An 18,515-nucleotide genomic window follows, 5' to 3' on the forward strand; every position below is an offset into this window, starting at 1 on the left:
GTTATTCTTGTTGTTATTCACTGGGGTTCATGTTTTAATAAGATAATTAAATTCAATCAGAAAAATTTGTAATTTTGGTATAGAATTTTGGAATTTTTGTTTGTGTATAAAGTATTTGGCAACAAGAATAAAAAAAATGAACAATCATTTCAGTGGTCTTATCATCATTGCAATAGTAACATATAATATCTTTCATGTCAAAAACATAGGCATTTTTTCAACTGTGTGTATGTTACTGTCGCACATGAGCCGAAAGCGCAACAATTGGACTCTAACGTCTATCACCATAGCAACAGTAATAGTCAGACAACATTCCAAACGGAAGAGAATTCATTAATTCATTCTTTCAGAATTCTAAACCCTTTGCAATCTGCAAAAATTACTGAGCGCGTTTCTATGAGCAATCCAATGGCATATTTTTACACCTCAACGAAGAAGATTTCACTTCAGGTACCGAGACCCAAAAGTGCGATGATTAACCGCGACATCGACTCGAAGAGTGTACGGAGACCCAAAAGTGCAGTTTACCGTGACCCGTTGAAGAAAGTCAAGTTCAGTCTTGGTGCCAGGCTGCGTGAAACGGGAGAGATGTTCGTTGTGCCCGACTGCCACCACAATATGAGAATCAGAGAGCTAAAAAACACCATGGAATTAGTGGTTGGGGTTCCGACAGACTTCCAGAGAGTATGCTACCTGGATAATGGTAAAATAAATACCTTTGATCTCATTTGCTGGTATAACTGTTGACATATGTTCATGAGAAATGGGGAGATGTTGTTGATTAATTGATTAGACATTTATTCATAGATTTTTATTGGGTTTAATGAAGTTAGAATCACGGACCTTATAAATCTCAAACGTAGGCTAGCAGTGACAGGCCCGTCATGGTGAACATTTTATTGAGGGTGTTTTCCAGTCAGACTAATTATCTAATGATATGCTTCTCTGACCAGACCTAATGTATACTCTCTCCACCCATCAGGTGACCTATGTGATGACACCACTATCCACTGTAATGACATCGTCCCTGGAACTACTGTCACCCTGATGATCTGGCCTTATGATGGATGGTCTGAGCTTGTGATCGCTGCAGCTACTGGGGATGTATTCAAGGTGATGTGGCATGAAAGAAGAACCTAGAATAGTCTACAGCAGTCCTACACAGAGACTCTCTATGGCTCAGGTCATTATTGATCATAGTAAAAAAAATAACCATCATCACCTAATAACAATAATGCATTTCTTTACCAGACTTTCTGAAAGATCCTCCTTATTTGATCTAATGTGGCTATAGCCTGTAATTACTACACATCTAAACAGCATCTCACAGCTGTTATTACAACCTGTAGACCTTATTTACTTCACTCTTCCCTTTTTTTAGGATGAACATTTCCATCGACTTTTCACACATATAAATTCTCTTTATTTCATGTAGCTCAAGAGTGTGATGTCCAAACCAGCACCGCCACGTTCCTCCCATCTCAGTGCTATGGGTTCTATGAGTGGAGCTCCTTCCTGGCTCTCTCACCGTCTCTTCTCTGCTCTGTTCATCAGTGCCCACCGTGGACACATGCCCGCTGTCCGCTTCCTGCTCCAACAAGGTACCCACCACCGCAGAGGCAAAACATCTGGATATCACCGGCACACTGGAAAAACCTTGTATCTCACTTGGGGTGATTTTGATAAATATTATTTTGACATAAATTGAATGTAGACATCCCTCACAGAGGCATGATGCCCATGGGGGGCACAGGGGCAGGTGCCCCCTCAGATATATATTTTTGTTGTTGTTGTTTTTTGTTGTTGAAGTTTTACTCCTTTTTCTCCCCAATTTCGTGGTATCCAATTGTTTTTAGTAGCTACTATCTTGTCTCATCGCTACAACTCCCGTACGGGATGCGTCCTCCGATACACAACCCAACCAAGCCGCACTGCTTCTTAACACAGCGCGCATCCAACCCGGAAGTGCACGGATATCCCTACCGGCCAGGCCCTCCCTAACCCGGACGACGCTAGGTTAGCGCGCACTGCGCCCGGCCTGCCACAGGAGTCGCTGGTGCGCGATGAGACAAGGATATCCCTACCGGCCAGGCCCTCCCTAACCCGGACGACGCTAGGTTAGCGCGCACTGCGCCCGGCCTGCCACTGGAGTCGCTGGTGCGCGATGAGACAAGGATATCCCTACCGGCCAGGCCCTCCCTAACCCGGACGACGCTAGGCCAATTGTGCGTCGCCCCACGGACCTCCCGGTCACAGCAGGTTACGACAGAGCCTGGGCGCGAACCCAGAGTCTCTGATGGCCACTGTCTCCCTTGGCCACTGCGCCACCCGGGAGGCCCCCCCTCAGATATTTAACAAAAAAACATGTAATACTCGCTGTTATACTACTAGCCACTTAGCAATTTTATGAAGTTGGCTTTAGCTAGCACAGATAGGTTCCCGATCTCCCAGCTTTCAAGAAGCCAATTCAGCCTATCAACCAAGTAAGAGTAGCTAGCTTGTGTACTGTAACTATCTTAGTTGGCATGCCTGCTGGCAAGGTTGGTAGACATTAGAAACGCAAGCACTAAATGTACTGACTAAGACTCATATTCATTTCAATCTTTTACCCAGATTTTAGGAAGAAATGCAGATAAGCATATTTACTTCATTAAAATAAAAGAACCACCAGATACAGACAAGAAAAAAAGATGATTTATTATTTTTAATTCCTAAACATTTCACTTTTTGGAGATACAGGGTTGTTCTGGTACGCTGGCAATATCTGGGTTATGTTAATTAGGCCAATTAACAGAAAACGTTTGGCAGAAGAAAGCAAAAGTCAAGCCAGTTTGTTGTTTTAGTCCGTTTTCTTTCTGTATGCCTAACAAACTTGACCCTGTTATCTAGGGGCCAACGTTAAGGGCCAGACTCCCCTGGGGCGCGGGGCCCTCCACGCGGCAGCCGCCCAGGGCCAGTTGCAGTCCATCCAGGAGCTACTGGTGCGCGGTGCCCCACACCAGCTGGAGGACGCTGAGGGCATGACAGCTCTGAGAACCGCCATGCGCTGGGGCCAGAGGAAGAGCACCCGGCAGCTCTTCCTCTTCCACTGGCAGGAGCGTGCGCAGGGCGTGCGCCTCAAGCCTCACCTGGATGAGACAGAGCTGTTTGCCCACCAGAAACATGACTCCCAGCTACGCACCTGGCACCGCGGTGCCCACGCTCAGAGATACATGGCCCACCTGGGTCGCTGTAGCCGTGGGGTGGAGGGCAGGGTGGAAGTGAGGCAGCTGGGGCCGCCGCAGAACACGGCCATGAGGGCCCAGGCAAGGAGGGCGTGGATGGGGGATGCGTGACCAGAGCTGCATGTCAAGAACAGGGCAGATGACCAAGAGCCTGGTCCTGGAGAGCTGTGTACACAGGATTTTATTCCAGCCCAACACCAACACACCAGTTCCTAACTACTCTGGATTGAATCGCATGAGCAGTCGGATCATTTGAATCAGATGTGTTAGTGTTGGGTTGGAACAAAAACCTGATAACAGACAATGTTTCCCCCTTTAGTCATTTAGTCAGAAGTTTGCCTACCTCTCCCACATCGGATGTTGAGTAAGCACTTTCGCAATGGTTCCGAGCAGCAAAACTCCCTTCATGAAATTATCAAGAAGCAGAAAAGTAGATGAACTGACATTTCTAATCAAGATAAACCAGTGAAAAAAAGGTGCAGCTAAAAGGTGTAATCACATTAGTCAGAGATGGGGAAATAAGATGTCTTGAGCAACCTGGACGATAGAATGTGACACTGCTTATTGGTGAATAAAAGTAGAAGCCAGAGAGAAAAAATATATATAAATACTGTATGATAAAAGCCAATTCAAAGGGAGTTGACAACTGTTAAATGGGGAATAAAGTACCTTTAACGTTTAAATGATTGTAGTTGTGAACTGTTCTATCAAACAAATGTATTGCCGTTGCACCATGGCAGCATTCAGTGCCTTCGGAAAGTATTCAGACACCTTGACCTTTCCACATTTTGTTACTTTACTGTTTATTCTAAAATGTATTACATCATTTTTTTCTCACATCAATCTACACACAATACCCCATATATGACAATGTGAAAACAGGTTTTTAGAATTTTTTGCAAATAATAATTAAAAACAGAAAAACATTTTTTCAACTAAATGGGGTCAGCCCTAACCTAGACACAATACCAAAGCGAAAACCAATTAAGAACAGAAATACCTTTTTTTACATAAGTATTCAGACCATTTGCTATGAGACTCGAAATTGAACTCAGGTGCATCCTGTTTCCATTGATCATCCTTGATATGTTTTCCAACTTGATTTGAGTCCACCTGTTGTAAATTCAATTGATTGGAAATTATTTGGAAAGGCAAACACGTCTATATATGGTTCCACAGTTGACAGTGCATGTCAGAGCAAAAACCAAGCTATGAGGTTGAAGGAATTGTCCGTAGAGCTTCGAGACAGGATTGTGTCGAGGCACAGAACTGGGTAAGGGTACCAAAACATTTCTGCAGCATTGAAGGTCCCCAAGAACACAGTGGCCTCCATAATTCTTAAATGGAAGAAGTTTGGAACCACCAAGACTAGCCGCCCGGCCAAAATGCCCAATCGAGGTAGAAGGGCCTTGGTCAAGGAGGTGACCAAGAACCCGATGGTCAAAGATGAACGGAGCAAAGTATAGAGTGATGGTTGATGAAAACCTGCTCCTAGAGCGCTCAGACCTGGCCGGAGGTTCACCTTCCAACAGGACAACAACCATAAGCGCATAGTCAAGACAACGTAGGAGTGGCTTCGGGTACAAGTCTCTGAATGTCCTTTAGTGGCTGAGCCAGAGCCCGGACTTGAACCCGATCAAACATCTCTGGAGAAAGTGAAGAGGTCTGAATACTTTAAAAATGCACTGAATACAGGGGAGTGATGGTAGTATTAATATTTGATGTGTCATTTGCCCTGCATAGAAATCAAGATGTATATAGATTTCATTAGTGTCTATTTTTGATTTTTTGTATACATATCAATACATTCTCCATGTCATTATATTCTATATGTCAATATATTATCCATATCAATATATTACCCATGTCAATATATTATCCATATCAATACATTCTCCATGTCTTATATTATCCATATCAATATATTATCCATATCAATATATTACCCATGTCAATATATTACCCATATCAATATATTATCCATATCAATATATTACCCATGTCAATATATTATCCATATCAATATGTTATCCATATCAATACATTCTCTATGTCAATATATTATCCATATCAATATGTTATCCATATCAATATATTATCCATATCAATACATTCTCCATGTCAATATATTATCCATATCAATATATTACCCATATCAATATATTATCCATATCAATACATTCTCCATGTCAATATATTATCCATATCAATATATTACCCATATCAATATGTTATCCATATCAATATATTATCCATATCAATACATTCTCCATGTCTTATATTCTCCATGTCAATATATTATCCATATCAATATATTATCCATATCAATACATTCTCCATGTCTTATATTCTCCATGTCAATATATTATCCATGTCAATATATTATCCATATCAATATATTACCCATATCAATATATTATCCATATCAATATATTATCCATATCAATATGTTATCCATATCAATATATTATCCATATCAATATATTACCCATATCAATATATTACCCATATCAATATATTATCCTATTATCCATATCAACATATTATCCATATCAATATATTATCCATATCAATATATTACCCATATCAATATATTACCCATATCAATATATTATCCTATTATCCATATCAACATATTATCCATATCAATATATTATCCATATCAATATATTATCCATATCAATATATTATCCATATCAATATATCATCCATGTCATTATATTCTACTTGTCAATATTTTCCTGTGTATTTCCTTCATTCTTGTGTACCTTTTTTCATTTCTCGTGTGTATTTATTTTATATGACATAGTATTACTGCAACGTTGAGGAAGAGCATGCAAGCAAGCAAGCATTTTACTATACTGTTTACACCTGCTGTAGTCTGTGCAATTGACAGATACACTCTGATTCGATCTGAAATAGTTGCCAATTTGGCCAGTAGAAGGTCTAAATGTCCATTTGAGCCAGAATCATTGAAGGGGAATGACATTAAGGTCTGAAAGGCACGGAGATTATGATCACTTGCCCAAAAATGTAAAGTAGTTATTTTCACCTATACACAGGGGAGGAATCAGAAAGACCATTCTAGTGAAAGGGTGTGTATTTTTCCATGTGATTTTTGAGACATTCTTATGACCTGGGTTGGGCTCCCTTTAAAAGCTCTGGCATCCTTGCATTATTTACACTACTGCAGTACTACAACAAGCAACTGCATCTACTTACCAACACAACCACGTGAGAGACGGCTTCAATGGGTTTTGGTAAGTCAACTAACACTGCTCGTTGCAAGATTTTTCAGATGCTGAAAAATGTGGATATTGCATTGTCAAGGTAGCCTATGTCATGTTTAGTGACAGAGGGTAATATAGTACAGTGAATGGGTATTTGGGTGACGACTTGTAGAATGGAATATTTTTCTTACAAAGGAAGATCATCCTTGTTGGTGTTTGTTCTTCTGTTAAATTAATATGATTTCTGACAGCTTTTATTATTCATGAGCCATTAGAGAAAATATGCAAAGTTGGCCTGTAGTGTATTGCATAGATAACACATCAGCAAATTATATACATATTTACAGATAGGGGCAGATCAGCAAATGTTACAGCTGGACTTGAAGATCTGCTGCTGTCTTTGTACATACAGTATTTGAATACAGGTATACTGTAGTTTACTATAATGTGTTACCTGTGCAATATACAGGCTTACTTTTGGGGGGGATTCTCCCTGCCTTTAAGGGGCTGTTTTCATCACTAATCTTCTGCCATATTTCACTTGAATTATTGTCATAGGTTCCTCATACCATTTCATACTGGCCCAAGGCTGTCTTTTACATAGAGAACATATTCAATTATAGTCTAATTCCTAAGTCTATGTATGGTCTTTCACCAACTTTTTTTTTGTTGCATATTTTTTCTGCATTATGCAAGGTCATAGGTCACAAGTGTTTTTACTATTCAGTGGTCTAAACTAGCCCAACTGACGTTCTGTTTCTGCTATGTTGCTGTCAGGAAAAAATGTGACAAACAAACATTGGGAAAGACAACGGAAAATGCAGAAACAGACATCCACACTAGAAAACAAAAAAAGTTGTATTATCAGGAAAAATTTAAAATCTGAATTTTGGGAAAATTCAGTTTCAAATAAAAAATATATATAGTATCTATATATTTATTAATTTCTTTCTTTCTTGAAGACGTTGGAAAATTAGAGTTCCACTGTGAGAAGAATAACAAAGCCCACAAAACCAATGACATCTCAGTGAACAGACTGATAGTCAGGAGAGGCCAGTCCTTCCTGGTCACCTTTGACTTCCATGGCTCCTTCAGATCCACAACAGACTTACTGGAGCTGATGGTGGAGACAGGTGAGTTAGAATAGAAAATAGAATAACTTTATTTATCTCTGCTATTTATTAGTGCTGTTTGTATTAGTTTCCCAGACTCAGATTATGTTAGTCCTGGACTAAAACACACTAGGATGAATCTAGGCTAGGGCAGGGAAACCCCTTTGACAAGACAGACACATGCAGTAATAAAGATATTAAAACAAATTCTTGTATGTGTTGTAGATAGCTGAGTTGGGGTCAATTCAATGTTATCTAAAGACTGAATTGCACCACTGACAGGATATGAGATACCTCCAACTTGTACTGTATATGTACTCCTGACATCAAAGTTACGCTGACAGAAAATGTGAATCTTACTGGACAACTACACTGTACAAAACATTAGGAACACCTGCTCTTTCCATGAATACCGCTACACTATGATCCCTTATTGAATCCACTTCAATCTGTGTAGATGAAAGGGAGTTAAATAAGGATTTTTAAGCCTTGAGACAACTGAGACATGGTTTGTGTATGTGTGCCATTCAGAGGGTGAATGGGCAAGACAATAGATTTAAGTGCCTTTGAACAGGGAATGGTAGTAGGTGCCAAGCGCACCAGTTTGAGTGTGTCAAGAACTGCAATGCCTCTGGGTTTTTCACACTAAACAGTTTCCCATGTGTATCAAGAATGGTTCACCACCCAAAGGACATTCACAACTGTGAGAAGCATTGGCATTAACATGGACGAGAATCACTGAGGAACGCTTTCGACACCATGTAGTGTTCATGCCCCGACGAATTGAGGCTGTTCTAAGGGAAAATGGGTACAACTAAATGTTCTTCCATTTTTTCCCTACTGGACACAACCCACAACATCCTCCCTTCTCCATCCAGGACCCCAGCCTTCGGAGGCATTGGGGACCAGGTCAGTGTTCGGGCTACCTGAGGGCTGTGGGAAGAGTTCCTCCTGGAAGGTCAAGGTTCACCAGGGCTCAGGGCTCCCGGTGGGTTCAATCACCATGGACATCACCAGCCCAGCAGACGCTTCCTGTGAACGAGATTTGAGAGTATGGTAAAGCATATGTAATACATTATAATGAAGTATAAATCATTCCTAAAAATGTTAACAAGAACTGTGATAAATTAACTTTTTGAATCACACAAAGGACAACAAATGCAGTGAATGCATCAATACAGCCATGGTAACACACAGTCATTATTTGATACAGTATCCAGAGGGTGTCAAATGCTGCATTCCTGAATGTTCTTATCAGTTTAACAGCTGGAAATGGCTAACTTTACAGAGAGTGTTGTAACCCATGTCTCTGTATGGGTTGGAAAGACGCCTCATAACTGTTTTGGGACATAATAGACACACAGATACAAACAATGGGCCACAACATCCAGAGCAACATTATATGAATGGCAGTCTGTGGTTATGAATGCTGTTCTCTAATATCAAAATGGTTGCATTGCTGTTGAAACCATGTGATGAGTTCATTGGTAGCACAGCCTATTATCACAGCCTGGTAGCACAGATTGGTAGCACAGCCTATTAGCACGGATTGGTAGTGCAGCCTGGTAGCACAGCTTGGTACCACAGCTTGGTAACGGCTTCGTAACATTCTGGTAACACAGCTTGGTAACATTCTGGTGACACAGTCTGGTAACAGTCTGGTAACATCCTGGTAACATACTGGTAACATTCTGATAACACAGCCTGATAACACAGTCTGGTAACATACTGTTAACACAGCTTGGTAACATTCTGGTAACACAGCCTGATAACACAGTCTGGTAACAGCCTGGTAACATCCTGGTAATATCCTGGTAACACAGCTTGGTAACACTACATTCTAGCATAGGAGATAGTGGTCATAACACAGTAACAGCATGATAACATGTTAAAGTTACTCGCAATTAAAAACATTGTCCAGACACCCTTTCATTTAATAATAACAAATAACAGTGTATTTTTTATTTATCCTTTATTTAACCATTCAAGTCAGTGGAACAAATTCTTATAATTCATGTTTTAAAACGCCTGTATTTTGTTGCGGGCTGTAGAGGACTGGGTGCATCTACCTGAGGAGGAGGAGAGGCAGGAGTATGTGATGAGAGAACAAGGCCTGGTGTACAAAGGTTCTGACAAATACATCAGCTCTATGGCGTGGAACTTCGGACAGGTACACAGAACAAACAAAACAGTATTGTACCGTTGAAAAGTACTAGCTAGCTGCTCATAACATATAGGGCTTGTTTCCTGGATACAGATTAAATATATTCCTCAACTAAAAAGCAAACTCAATGGAGAATCTCCATCCAAAAGTATTTTTACTCTGGAGAAGTCCAGGACTAATCTGTTGTCCAGGAAACCGACCCCAAGTGTCACACGTTATCTTAGTCTACATGATTGGCTAGAGTCCTGTGTGGCTCCATTGGTAAAGCATGGCTCTTGCAACTCAAGGGTTGTGGGTTTCGATTAACGCGAGAGACCAATACGAACATTTATCCACTCAATACTGTAAGTCACTCTGGATAAGAGCGTCTGTTAAATGACTAAATTGTAAGTTAGGATAGACAAGACATTTTAGAAATGGTTGTAGGTTGCTAGCTAACCTGCACTAATGTATTGTTTCTCCAGTTTGAAGACGATATAGTGGACATTTGCCTGAAGCTGCTTGACGTGAATCCTAAGTGTCTGAGTGACCCCGCCAAGGACTTCTCTGCTCGTTGTAACCCCATCTATGTCAGTAGGGTGGTCAGTGCCATGGTAAGATTGGAGATATGACCCACACTAGTAACAGTGACAACATTATTGAACCCCACTAGTAACAGTGACAACATTATTGAACCCCACTAGTAACAGTGACAACATTATTAAACCTCACTAGTAACAGTGACATTAATGAACTCCACTAGTAACCGTGACAACATTATTGAACCGAAGTAGTAAGTGACAACATTATTAAACCCCACTAGTAACAGTGACAACATTATTGAACCAAAGTAGTAAGTGACAACATTAAATGAACCCCACTAGTAACCGTGACAACATTATTAAACAACACCAGTAACAGTGACAACATTATTGAACCCCACTAGTAACAGTGACAGCATTATTGAACCCCACTAGTAACAGAGACAACATTATTGGACCCCACTAGTAACCGTGACAACATTAATGAACCCCACTAGTAACAGAGACAACATTATTGAACCCCACTAGTAACAGTGACAACATTATTGAACCCCACTAGTAACAGTGACAACATTATTGAACCCCACTAGTAACCGTGACAACATTATTGAACCAGCCGTGAGTAACCACTGCGAATGAATGAGCTGCCCTGTTCAATGCGATCATTTGATCATGCATATTATGGAAGCGCAAATGTGCTTTTAATTGGAATGTTTGATAAACTTGGGAATGGAATTCAAAAGACCGCGCTGTGAAAACAATTAAGAAGTTTAAGTTTGGGAAACACTGAGATCCTACGCACAATGTAGCCTAATCTTATGTCTAATATTTGACCTAACGTGGAAATGCAATGCATCAACGCAACGAATGCAATCTAAGGATCTAAAGATACTGCGTGTTTAAACTTCATTAAAGGGACAACTTATAATGGGATGAAATGTTTAAAACGCATCTAAAATGCCGAACTTGCACATGTTCAATTCAAAATGGATCAGATATGCTGAAATGGAGGACTGTGTTTTAAAGCATTAAAGGAGGTCTAAAGGGGCATTACATTTAACAATCAAAAACCAACAACTGTGTCATTGTAAATTGAGTGAACTAAAAGTGAATGATGGAGGATGAAATCCCAAATAAGACTCCACTGGAGAGGGCAGAGGAGCATCTAAATTCACTCTATGCAGCCCGGAGAGGCAAACTTGGAGTGTGTACACGCAAAATGAATGAAATAAAAGCCCTTCTTGTTGATGGAGGAAACATTGAAACTGTGGATGAGAGTCTTGAAGCATTTCATGCTGTTCTCAATGACTTTAAGAATGCTCATGATTCTGTGCTAGAGCTGGTCACAGAGGAGGAACACGAACAGGAGAGCATTAACTATTATCAACCAAGAATGAGAACTAATGAACATTTCCTGAAAGAGGTGGAAATATGGAAAAAAGCTGAAATCGAGCCACAAACGCTCATTGAACCACACGACAGCATTTCCAATGTGTCAAAAACATCAAGTAAAACGAAGTCTTCTAAAACTGCTTCCTCAGTGTCCTCTGCACGCCTAAAAGCTGAGGCAGAACGAGCAGCTCTACTAGCTCGCCAAGCATCATTACAGGACAAGCATGCATTGGAACTGGAGAAAGCTCAACTGGAACAGAAAGCTCAACTGGAACAACAGAAAGCTCAACTGAATGTTAGGATGGAAAAAATGGCACTGGAAACGGACATAGCAGCATATAATGCCAAACTGAAGGTTCTGGAGAGTGTTGAGTCAACTTCTCAATCCCATTCTGTGGCAGCCCATTTTCTAAGCCAAGAAGATGGAATGAACTCTTATTATGAGAACCAGGAACCCGAGGTCTATAAGGAACCTGAACCATCACCTGTTGAGTTTGCTGCATTAGGTGCAGTTCCAAAGACCCCACTACAAAGAGTTTTACAACAACCGACCACAAAGCCATCAAAACCTATTCAGAAAAAAGTCATAAACCACACCCTTCAGCAGCCAACATCAAGGTCTAGCAATCAACACAGAATCAACACTGCGGGTATCAGCCATGATACCAGCCATGATAACCTCTCTACTGTCATGCAAAGGCAGAATGAAATTGCTGACCTCCTTATACTACAGCACAAACAGGCCACACTCCCTGTTAGGGAGATACCTATGTTTGACGGTGATCCTCTAAACTTTAGGCCATTTATGCGTGCATTTGAGCATGGAATAGAAGATCAAACAAGCAGTCACCAGGATAGGCTCTATTACCTGGAACAGTACACCTCTGGTCAGCCCAAGGATCTGGTCCGTAGTTGTCTGCATATGGAAGCCAGAAGAGGCTATACAGAGGCTAAGAGGTTGTTAAAGGAACACTTTGGCAATGAAATCAAAGTCACCACTGCTTACATGGAAAAAGCTTGGAACTGGATAAACATCAAACCGGATGATGGAAAGGGACTGGGTGGCTATGCACTCTATCTTAGAGGATGCTGTAACGCTATGCAAGACCTACAGAACATGGAAGAGCTTAATCTTCCCTCCAACATAAAGTTGATCATGTCAAAACTTCCCTACAAACTAAGGGAAAAATGGAGGTCTACGGCATGTGATATTTTAGAGAGAAGCCACCTGAGGGCCCAGTTCAGTGACCTTGTGACGTTCATGGAAAAACAGGCCAAAATACTGCAGGATCCGTTGTACGGAGATATCCAAGATCCCCTGTCCAACAAAAAGTTTTTTAAAACCAAAACAGAAGCTGACTTTAAACAGCAGTTCAAATCCAAGAGTAGGGGAAGCAGCTTTGCCACTGCAGTAGATGTAGTGGCAGATTGTAACTCGGAAAAACCTCTAAAAGAACAAACATTCAAAATCAAGAAACCAGGCGCCTACCCTTCTGATGCTCCCAGTGTCTCATGTGTATTTTGCGCTGGTGAGCATTTCCTGGTCGACTGCCAACAGCCACACGAAGCCAAGGTTGGGTTTCTGAGATCTGAGATCAAAAGCCCTTTGTTTTGGCTGTTTGATGAGAGGACACTTAAGCAAAGAATGTAAAAGAAGGATGACCTGTCAGAAATGTCAAAGAAGGCACCCCACTATCCTGCACATTGAAGGAAGAGAGAGATTTAGATCTCTGAAGGCAGATACAAGGGGTGTAGCAGTAAAGCGGGAGGAGACTGTCAGCAGTGCTCTTGTTTCACTGGAAGCTGGTGAAGATACCGGGGCTGGTACAGATTGTGCACTTGCGATTGTGCCAGTACAAGTAAAGATGGCAAATGGAAGCAAGTCTACGTTAACCTATGCATTTCTCGATTCTGGTAGCTCAGCAACATTTTGTACGGAGAGACTCATGAGGCAGTTGCAAGCTAAAGGCAGTGAGACTGAAATTCTGCTACGCACAATGGGGCAGGAGAGTCCTACCAAGAGCTTTGAGATATCTGGATTAGAGATTGGCAATGTGGAAGGTGACACATTTCTTGCATTACCAAAGGTCTACACCCAAAATAAGATCCCAGTGACAAGAGAGAACATTCCCACTCAGAAAGATCTCAAAAGGTGGCCATACCTGAAAGAAGTTCCGTTGAAGGAAATTGACGCCGACGTCGAACTCCTGATTGGCGTAAATGCTCCAAAGGCAATGGAACCCTGGAAAATCATAAATAGTCAAGGCAACGGACCGTATGCAGTGAAAACCCTCTTTGGATGGGTGATGAACGGTCCTCTTAACAATTGTACCATGGGCAGAAGAATCTGGGCATCCTACGGTGATGGCCAATCGTATCTCAATTGCCGACCTGGGGGTTCTTCTTGTAAATCAGTACAACCATGACTTCCCTGAGAGAGGGTATGAAGAGAAAAGTGAGATGTCAGCTGAGGATCGTAGGTTTATGGAGATCGTATCAAGCTCCATAACCCTCAAAGACCATCACTACTACTTACCGTTGCCCTTTCGCAAAACAGATGTAGTCCTGCCAAACAATCGTGACATGGCAAAGCAGCGGGCTCTAAATATTATCAGGAAGTTCAAGAAGGACAAAGGTTACGCTGCAGAGTACAAAGGCTTCATGGAAGAGATGATAACAAAAGGTTACGCCGAGAAGGTACCACAAGAACAGCTCCTCAGAGAGAAAGGCAAGGTGTGGTACATACCACGCCATGGCGTTCACCATAAGCGCAAAGGAACGATACGAGTAGTGTTTGACTGTTCATCATCCTATAAAGGTATATCTCTTAACAGTGAACTCCTTCAAGGCCCCGACCTGGCAAACACGCTTATAGGAGTCTTGCTAAGATTTCGGCAAGAGCACATTGCCATGATGGCAGACATCGAAGGAATGTTCCATCAAGTACGTGTCCATGAAGATTACTTAGACTTCCTGCGATTCCTATGGTGGCCGGATGGTGATACTAACAAAAGATTGGAGGAGTACAGAATGATGGTACATCTTTTCGGTGCTATATCCTCTCCAAGTTGTGCAAACTTTGCACTGCGAAAGACTGCAGAAGACAACTGTGAGAGGTATGATGAAGAGGTGATTCAAACAGTCAAGTCCAACTTCTATGTTGATGACTGCCTCAAGTCAGTGGCCACAGAAGAACAAGCCATAGCTCTCACGAAAAACCTCAGGGATGTGTGCTCTCAGGGTGGGTTCAAATTGACCAAGTGGGTCAGCAACAGCCGCACTGTGCTGGCTTCTATCCCTGATGAACACAAAGCCAAGCAGATAAAAGAACTGGACCTGGACAGAGAAAAGCTGCCTGTTGAAAGAGCACTTGGAATCCGATGGAACATCGAAAGTGATGCATTTACCTTCCAAAGTCACTGTCAAGAACAGACCCCTTACAAGAAGAGTTATTCTCTCAACTGTCCGCTCTATTTATGATCCATTAGGTTACCTCGCCCCATTTGTATTACATTTACATTTAAGTCATTTAGCAGACGCTCTTATCCAGAGCGACTTACAAATTGGTGCTTTCACCTTATGACATCCAGTGGAACAGCCACTTTACAATAGTGCATCTAGGTCTTTTAAGGGGGGGGGAGGGGGAGAAGGATTACTTTATCCTATCCTAGGTATTCCTTAAAGAGGTGGGGTTTCAGGTGTCTCCGGAAGGTGGTGATTGACTCCGCTGTCCTGGCGTCGTTAAAGGCAAAGCAAATTCTTCAAGTGCTCTGCAAGCTAAAGTGTGGATGGGACGAAGTCATCCCTGAAGAACACTCTATTTCTTGGCAGAGATTGCTCTCAGAGCTGGACCAGCTCTCCAGATTCCAGATAGACAGGTGTATGATGCCTGAGAACTTTGGTCAAGTCAAGACGGCACAGCTGCATCACTTCGGTGATGCAAGTGAACAAGGTTATGGCACAGCAAGCTACCTTAGGTTCACAAACGGTATGGAAAAGGTTCACATTGCATTCATACTGGGGAAATCAAGGGTGACTCCACTCAAGCAGATGACAATCCCCAGACTGGAACTTGCTGCAGCAACATTGGCAGTGCGAGTGGACAGGATGTTAAGGTTGGAGCTCCAGATTGAACTTGAGGAGTCAACTTTTTGGACGGACAGCCAGTCTGTGCTAAAATACATCCGCAATGATACCAAGAGATTCCATACCTTTGTGGCTAATAGGGTTGCTATGATCCGTGACCTATCGAAAGCAAAACAGTGGAGGTATTTGAACTCAAAACACAACCCAGCCGATGATGCCTCAAGAGGATTACATGTTGAAATGTTCCTGAACTCACAGAGATGGCGCAAAGGACCAGAATTCCTGGAGAAACCAGAAACTCAATGGCCGAAAGTCCCCGAGGAGCTTGGCTCCATCCCTCCGGACGATCCAGAGGTGAGAAAAGACGTAATCGTAAACCATACAAGTGTGGAAGAAAAGTGTCCAACCAGCAAACTGATTGAGTACTATTCCACATGGAACAGCTTGAAGAAAGCAGTTGCCTGGATGCTGAAACTGAAGAAAAGTCTTCTACAGTTAAGCCAGAAAAGGAAAATTCTCTCTCAAACTGATCCAAGATCAGATCAGAGTCTGACAAACTCACTGAAGGAACAAATTGACAAGTTCAAACTGACGTTTGGAAAAGAAAGTCTGTCTGTGGATGACCTAGAAGAAGCAGAAAAGGTCATCATTCGATTTGAACAACGACAGCACTTTAAACAAGAAATTGCACTAGTTGTGAAAGGAAAACAATGTGCCAAGAGAAGTGGCTCAATCTGTAAGCTTGATCCAATTATTGACAATGGCATTCTGAGAGTAGGAGGAAGGTTAAGCAAAGCTGCTATGCCTACAGAACTAAAGAACCCTATGATCCTGCCCAAAGACTCCTACATCTCTAGACTGATCTTACTCCACATCCATGAGCAGGTTGGCCACTCTGGGAGAGGTCACATGCTTTCTAGACTTCACCAGCGATATTGGATACCCTGTGCCAACTCTTTAGCAAGGAAGATCCTTAAGAGCTGTATCTTTTGCAGGCGGATGCAAGCTAGAGCTGGAGAACAGAAGATGGCCGACCTTCCACAAGATCGGGTGTCACCTGATTTGCCGCCTTTCACCCATGTGGGCATAGATTACTTCGGCCCCATAGAGGTGAAGCGAGGCCGCGTTCATGTGAAGCGTTATGGTGTGATCTTTACTTGCCTTGTGAGTCGAGCTGTCCATCTAGAAGTTGCTAGTTATCTGGATACTGATTCCTGCATCAATGCCCTGCGCAGGTTCATCTGTCGAAGGGGCCCAGTAACAAGTATCAGAACAGACAATGGCACCAACTTTGTTGGAACACACAGAGAGCTAGGAGAAGCTATGAAAGAGCTGGATCACAACAAGATTCAAAATGAATTACTGAAGAAAGGAGTGACATGGTCATTCAACCCTCCCTCTGGAGCCCACCATGGGGGGGTATGGGAGAGGTTGATCCGACTGGTGAAAAAGATCCTCTATTCAGTCCTTAAAGAGCAAGTACTGGATGATGAGGCTTTGCAGACAGCCTTGTGTGAAGTTGAGGCGATTATGAACGACAGACCAATCACTACTGTAACAAATGACCCTAATGATCTAGAACCCTGACTCAACCATCTGCTTCATCTGAAAGCTAAGCCAGTCCTGCCACCAGGACTATTCCAGAGAAGCGACCTATACTCACGAAGGAGATGGAAGCAAGTACAATATATCACTGACCTCTTCTGGAAGAGATGGATCAGGGAGTATCTTCCACTTATGCAGGAGCGGAACAAGTGGAACAAGACTAAGAGAAACTTCAGTCCTGGTGACCTCGTGGTCATCGTCGATGACAACGCCCCAAGGAACTCTTGGCTAATGGGGCGCGTGGTGGAGGCTTTGCCAGGGGCCAAAGGTCTTGTCCGGAGCGTCATGGTTAAGACTAAGACCAATATCTTACAGAGACCTATCAATAAACTCTGTCTGCTCCTTGAGGCAACGGAGTGACACACACACACACACACACAGTGCTCCATCTTAGAATCACGTGCACCTCTGATTCGTTGATGTTGTACTCTTACATTCTTTGATGTCATACATTTTTGGACGTCAAACTCTTGACATTTTTCAACTCAGACTGAGATCTACGGACTATTTTCCTATATGGCACCTTGTATATTTGTATATAGCTATGAACTGTAATAGTGCTCTGGTATAGAATGTTTTGTGTATTGGCTCTATGTTTGAATATTAAGTAATTGTTGTGCATTCAGTGCAGTCAACAATTAGGGGCCGGTATGTTAGAGCCGATTTGGACATATTTGTATAAAAGACCGAACATATGGAGCTCCTGTATATTTGTGTAAATATATTAAATAATAATGTAAATGATGAAATATTAGGTACGTACCTTTATGATTTATATTTACCTGATTGAGATATATTCATTTGTTGTTAGTGTAACTTAGTTTTTGGCCCCCCCTCTTGTCTATTCATTGTATTGTGGTAAGTGTGTTAGGATAAAGGCAGGAAGTTGGGCCTTCGGGAGGGGAAGAGTCCTTGCTAGATGCGGGAGCGGTATAGTTTTTTGACCATACAGACATACAGACAGGTCATAATATGTATTTTCCATATAAAGTATTCTATGCTTCAAGTTGATTGAAGAATCATTTATTTGTTAGATATAAGAAGAATAAACATTTTTGTTGCACCATATCCCTGGATGTCATTGAATGTTTGGCCGTTTGGAAACCTTGACTGTGGACTGTATGCGTACCAAACAACCCGCTTCAGGCTTGGGCAGTGGCTATGGTAAAGACTAAAGGAAG

The 18,515-nt window shown here is 42.0% G+C and overlaps 1 protein-coding gene across 1 annotated transcript; it reads left to right on the forward strand.

The window, feature by feature from the left end:
• The first annotated feature begins 296 nt into the window (after window positions 1-296).
• Window positions 297-3,907, forward strand: LOC115146349 (ankyrin repeat domain-containing protein 60). The gene is made up of 4 exons (XM_029688382.1): window positions 297-703; window positions 983-1,113; window positions 1,436-1,601; window positions 2,890-3,907. The coding sequence occupies exons 1-4, from the start codon at window positions 397-399 to the stop codon at window positions 3,333-3,335; spliced, it is 1,050 nt and encodes a 349-aa protein (XP_029544242.1). The 5' UTR covers window positions 297-396; the 3' UTR covers window positions 3,336-3,907.
• Window positions 3,908-18,515: the final 14,608 nt, after the last annotated feature.

This window comes from Oncorhynchus nerka, linkage group LG2 (genome assembly GCF_034236695.1).
Source record: "Oncorhynchus nerka isolate Pitt River linkage group LG2, Oner_Uvic_2.0, whole genome shotgun sequence".
Classification (NCBI taxonomy): Eukaryota; Metazoa; Chordata; class Actinopteri; order Salmoniformes; family Salmonidae; genus Oncorhynchus; species Oncorhynchus nerka.

Coding starts and splice junctions, on each gene's coding strand:
- LOC115146349 (XM_029688382.1), top strand. CDS start 397: ATGAGCAATCCAATGGCATATTTTTACACCTCAACGAAGAAGATTTCA. Junction 704..982: donor AGTATGCTACCTGGATAATG/GTAAAATAAATA, acceptor TCCACCCATCAG/GTGACCTATGTGATGACACC. Junction 1,602..2,889: donor CCGCTTCCTGCTCCAACAAG/GTACCCACCACC, acceptor CCTGTTATCTAG/GGGCCAACGTTAAGGGCCAG.